Source organism: Sphaeroforma arctica (assembly GCF_001186125.1).
Source record: "Sphaeroforma arctica JP610 unplaced genomic scaffold supercont1.2114, whole genome shotgun sequence".
NCBI classification, from domain to species: Eukaryota; class Ichthyosporea; order Ichthyophonida; genus Sphaeroforma; species Sphaeroforma arctica.
The window spans coordinates 142-5,643 of record NW_014038444.1 but is presented as its reverse complement, the minus strand read 5'-3'; the positions used below and the strand labels follow the sequence as shown (position 1 = coordinate 5,643).

Here is a 5,502-nt window from a genome sequence, read left to right as displayed (position 1 = left end):
TATATAATATATATATATATATATATATATATATATATATATATATATATATATATATATATATATATATATATATATATATATATATATATATATATATATATATATATATATATATATATATATATATATAGCATTCCTTCATATGCCAATAAACGACACTCAGCCTGACGTCTATATTTGGGTTGTAGTTGCTGGATTTCGAGGTTTGTAGAATGAGAACGTTTAAGAGTCGGTTTTTCTCGGCAAGAGTGCATCCTGAAACGACGGTTACGCGCCCAAAGCAAATCATGACCATGCAAGACTCCTTCCATGCCCAAATTAACAACCATAACGACAAGTTAACTTATCATCACGTTACTTCTATCAAACGCGTTCAATACCAGCTACTTTTCGCACATTTCGCACTGTCCTCTTTCTTAGGCGATCTTTGCATACCCCTGTCCTTCTGCACACCGTTATTGCCCCTCTGTTGCGTGGCCGCGTAGCCAACTGTGACATTACTATGCTCTCTTCGCATGCGTATCTCCGGCTTACTCGACAGCCGTGAAACACTTCCCACCACGACGTTCCTCAGCACGAAAAATACGAACACCACCAGCATCACAAAGATGAACACGGTCGCAACAATAGTCGTCACTGTAACCGTCGCTATACCAACCCCTGTTCCAGCTCCCAGTACAGATACAGCCTTGGCCACCTCGAAAGCACTCCATGGTTTCTGTAGTTGTTGTTGACTCGGCCGTCTCTTCTCTGCCTCTAGTGGCGCATTTTTCGGTACATCAAAATCTTCTGAAATTGACTGCAGTTTCTTGGTTCGTTCCATGATGCCGAATGTATCTAATAGCATGCTATATATAAAAAGACGTCTGAGATATAGATGGACAGATAAACTAATAGAAATACATGTTGTGCTGGCAAGGCGGTGATATATGTATGGATTGTTCGCGCCTGAAATGCTCTATGTATATTCTAATTATCGAAATATCCATTTGTGTAATAATATCAATGGTCCTAACATATTACCTGAGACAATAAGCCGTGACAGTCACAAATAACCTCCTCCAATTTAAAAGTTCAACGTCAACGCTTACTTATTCGAGATATATAACTCTCTGATAAAACGTTTACACTGGTAAGAAACTAAAAAATGACCTACATTTTGAAATAAACGGACATCCTGTCAATAATTGCTAAAGATATTGAGCCTCACGGCTTCGAACATGCACCTGTAGAGACATATATATGATGCTTTTTAACGCAAAACGCATTGAGGTGAGCATGACAAACTGACAACGACTCAAACCGACTCATTGAAAGCTCTCGCGCAACTCCGAGTAATCAGCCCAGCCCATGTTTGCCCATCCCGCAATACGGCGCACGGCACAGTTTGTTGGTACGTACAGGTGAGGAGAGTTCTGATTGGCTGAATGGCTGAGCCTCACTCAGTGTCAGGCCCCGGGAGGGGCCGAATTTTTTATTATTATTCTTTTTTAACCCCTTTTTTTACAAAACAAAAACAATTACTAAAAAGTACCAATGTATTTCAGTATTTGGCTGATGACTGACTGACCTGGAGACTTGGAGTCCTGGACTCCGGAGTCCTGGTCCTGGAGGCTGGAGTCTGGTGAGTGAGTTGAGTCTGCCCCAGCCTGGAGAAAGGGAGCCCTCCCACTCTCTGGCTGGGAGTGGGGCCGTGGCTAGTGGGTATTTACTACGTGTGGTTTCACTATGTACTATTTAAATACTAGAGAAGTTCATTAGGGAATGTGATTTGTGTCGCTGACTCGCCGAGTGACTTCTTGTGAGAGTCTCAGGTCCGACTCTCTGAGAGCTGTGGTCTGAATTCTGAAACAGAGAATTCCTGTCCGTCCGTCTGTGCTAATCTGTGAGTACTGTATACTGAGCTGTACCTGTACTGTCACTCCTGTGTACACGAGATTCGTATATAAAAATCGTATATATTTCTATGAATAGAAATTTATCACACACGTGTACGAATAATGTTACAGTGCATTCGTGAATCACGAATAACAAAATATACTTATCGATCTCCATTATAATATAATCAATCTGGTCCAGCTGACCTGATAACCTGCAAAGCACACTCAAGGCGTTAGAGTGTGCCGACGACACCGGACACACACTAGGCCACACAAAGTTCCAAAAATATTACTTTATCATCTTCGGAGTGTAAACAAGTCTAACGATCAACATATTTCAAACTCGACACGTTATAATGTCGTTCGCTCAGAGTCAACTAGCAAAGTATGGCTGGAAAGCGGGGGAAGGGCTCGGCAAGGAGAAGCAGGGGCGCTCGCGTGCGGTTAAGGGTGAACTGAAACGTGATTCAGCGGGTGTGGGCCATGCGGGCGACGACTTTGGCTTCAACTGGTGGGATCACTGCTACAACAAGGCGGCAGCGAAGATCGAAGTGGGTGTTTGTGAGAAGGTATGCTGGCAGATGGTGGATAGGTTGGATATAGTGCGATAGTATTAGTGGATCTTGTTGTAAAGGATGTGTCTACAAGGCAGCAGCAGTCTTGTAACTAATATGGGGTCGTACTTAAATGGGGAAGGTGTCGGATCGTTTACACTGCAGTTTCCACAAATCCGGTGTTATCCTGCCGTTTTGAGTTACAAAAAGTTCAACCAGAGGAATATGCAATGTGTTTCTTCTCGCAGTGTTCAGAATTTTCAATGGGGTATTTTAGCTATGAATATGATGTTTAATTTTCAGAATCGCTAATCGTAATATTTGCGTTGCTGGTAACAGGCAATACAAATCGGCCGACAATCTGATAAACTGATTCAAAACTGTTGCGCCGTATGTGCTATACAATTGTTCGTATGAGCAATATGATGTCTTTGTTACATATCCCCACTGATATATCTTCCGTGTTCATTCACTATTGAATGTCTTGCCCGTCTCTACTGATGCTGCATCTTCTGTATTCTATATTTCTTTACAGAGCGGAGATGTTAAGGTTACAGCTATTAAGACCGATGTCAAAACTACCCTGGGTGTGCGTGCAGTACCGGCTAATCTGCTCTACGGATGTTTTGTGAAGGCGAAAGGCGACGATGCAGAAAGCTCTGACGACGAGAGCAAAGACTACTCGTCGTTAAGTAAACTTACAAGTGAGGAGATATTTAAAGCATGCGGGGGAAGGACTGCCCACAAAGCTGCCCGACATGGACATCGCCAGGTATAGATATATATATAGCCGAATAATTTCATACACAGATATATTTATAATGTTACAATTCTCTAGTGTAATATTCGATTCATACCGTGTGTAGTACTACGTTCAGCATGTGTTTCTTGCTTTTGATCCGTCTTATAAAATGTTTACAGACGACTACATGCTTTGGAATGTAATTGTATGCGCGTTCGACAGCGTTGGTATATGACTTTGCCGAAATGTCTGGAAAGCCTTGTCACACTACATCGACTGTAATATCATTGTTCGTCGGTGTATAAAGCTACATTCGGCTCTCCGATATTGGTCCCTAGTTTAATTTGAAGCCAAACCAGTGACACTTGTTTATTATCGCTCATTTCAGGTTGCGAAGTTGAACCGGACAAACGAAGCTGGCCTGATAGCCTCTTTAGAGGCAGCCACCTTCGATTTATTGAAAAGCACAAACTTGTTAGAATTAGACGGCGACGGTGGAAGTTCATCATCAACGGATTCGGCAGTGTTGCAAGTAGAGGCAGAAAAGTTAGAGAGGAAGAGGTTACGCAAGGAAAAGAAATTAAGGAAACAGAAAATATTAGACACCGAATCGGAGGAGTTATCGGTGAAGTCCAAGAAAACGAAAAGTAAGAAGGATAAGGTGAACAAAGAACATAAGGTCAAGAAACAGAAGAAAGATAGAGTTAAAAACCACGTGGCAGTGGTTGAGGCGGTGTCGAATGACAGCGGAGAAAGGGAAGACGCAAAGAAGAAAGTTAAAACGAAAAGTAAAGAAGGGAAGAAGCGAAAACGTGACAGGGAGGTTGATACATCCGAGTCTGTCAGCGTGGATGGGGATACGCAGATTAGGAAAAAACGTAAAAAGTCTAAGAAGGAATAAAAGTAACCAATGTTATAGTACCCTTCACTGGCTGGAGAACATGCTTATGCTTGCAAGCACTATTTGACGATGCTAATGCGAAGGGATAAATCGACTTCTGTATGTTCACGCCGTGTTATCCCGATTAACCATTGGCCTTTATTTCATGTTAGTCGTATGACTAGTCCGTTGTTATCGTGGGCAGCATTGTACAAAGTGATGTGTGTTTCCATTATACACTACTCCCGTTCTCCGTCCACACCACCTTACGTTGACTGCGTGCTGACAAAACCAGATGAATGCGCCCATGGAATCCTTAGCCAATTCATATCCGACTCGAGTGCCGTGTCACAGGCGTTTCTCGTCATTGAGTACAACACAGTGCTGTGTTCGAAGCTAGCGCGACAGGCTTAAAAGCCAGTGGAGGCATCCGCCGCATGCATATCCATGGATATACGAACATTTTATATCCATGGATATACATACGCTTATCGTTTCTGCTGAGACGACAAGCGGTTCCCGGTACTTTCCATACCGAGTAGGAGTTCTATTGTGGCAGCGTATGTGCATCCCCTCGATTATCTCACTATACGTTCATATTTATACTCGAAAGTTCGGTACTTGAACCTCATAGTTTCCTGCGCGATCTTCACCTCGTGTGGACAATAAGCGGCGCTACCTTGTGTTCCTCTAATTAATTTTCTCGAATGAGTGTCGACTCTCGACATCCTCGAGATATCTCATGGAGCGTTTGCCGGTTATCTGTCGGTGTGTTCGACGCTCTCCTCCAATTGCAGACTGCAGCGCTTGTCTCCGAGATAGGTCTTGACACTCTCGCGCTCAAACCATTCTGTGCGGTCGACAAATGTTACGTCTTCGTACAGTCGAATCGGAGCAAATCCACCTGTATATCGACCTGTGCCAGACCCAAAATTGAAGCGGATGAGACAATTATTTTGGCACATATGCCAGTACGGCGTTCCAAATATCTGAATGCTGTGGCTCATTCGGAAGAAAACTGGGTACACTTTCAGCACGACACATACTGGATCAGATGTCGACGGACACAATCTTATGAATTGCAATACGACCAAGCAATCCTAACAGCAGTCATCACATACGTTATCTTCCAAAAGTACACTAAAGACAGTGTGACTACAATTGATTTACCGAGGATTTCTTGTGAAATTTGTACATTGCTGGAATATCATATCGTAATTCGGCCACCACTTCCATTTTGACACCCCATTGCTCGGCCTTCTTCGCAATATGCTGTAAATACGACAGATAATGAGAGGTCATAAATTCCAGTCGGATTGCAAATACACTTGTACAGAGAGTCGTATGAGAGAACAGCACGTCAAAATAAACGCATCATGACAAAAAGGAGAGATGTGTGTCTTGTATGAGAGAACGTCTAAATAAACGTATCATGACAAAAAA

The 5,502-nt window shown here is 42.7% G+C and overlaps 3 protein-coding genes across 3 annotated transcripts; 1 reads left to right on the top strand and 2 right to left on the bottom strand.

The window, feature by feature from the left end:
- Positions 1-133: 133 nt before the first annotated feature.
- On the bottom strand, positions 134-966 carry SARC_12172 (hypothetical protein). The gene has a single exon (XM_014293729.1). The coding sequence runs from the start codon at positions 848-850 to the stop codon at positions 377-379; it is 474 nt and encodes a 157-aa protein (XP_014149204.1). The 5' UTR covers positions 851-966; the 3' UTR covers positions 134-376.
- A 1,047-nt stretch (positions 967-2,013) lies between these two features.
- SARC_12171 (hypothetical protein) lies at positions 2,014-4,100 on the top strand. Its single transcript, XM_014293728.1, has 3 exons — positions 2,014-2,452; positions 2,973-3,209; positions 3,568-4,100. The coding sequence occupies exons 1-3, from the start codon at positions 2,240-2,242 to the stop codon at positions 4,078-4,080; spliced, it is 963 nt and encodes a 320-aa protein (XP_014149203.1). The 5' UTR covers positions 2,014-2,239; the 3' UTR covers positions 4,081-4,100.
- Positions 4,101-4,817: 717 nt separating this feature from the next.
- Positions 4,818-4,975, bottom strand: SARC_12170 (hypothetical protein; the record flags this gene model as incomplete). The annotated part of the gene is made up of 1 exon (XM_014293727.1): positions 4,818-4,975. A coding segment is annotated over one exon (158 nt), but the record flags the coding sequence as incomplete, so codon positions are not given.
- Between the last annotated feature and the right edge of the window lie 527 nt (positions 4,976-5,502).

Coding starts and splice junctions, on each gene's coding strand:
- SARC_12172 (XM_014293729.1), bottom strand. CDS start 850: ATGCTATTAGATACATTCGGCATCATGGAACGAACCAAGAAACTGCAG.
- SARC_12171 (XM_014293728.1), top strand. CDS start 2,240: ATGTCGTTCGCTCAGAGTCAACTAGCAAAGTATGGCTGGAAAGCGGGG. Junction 2,453..2,972: donor AAGTGGGTGTTTGTGAGAAG/GTATGCTGGCAG, acceptor ATTTCTTTACAG/AGCGGAGATGTTAAGGTTAC. Junction 3,210..3,567: donor CCCGACATGGACATCGCCAG/GTATAGATATAT, acceptor CGCTCATTTCAG/GTTGCGAAGTTGAACCGGAC.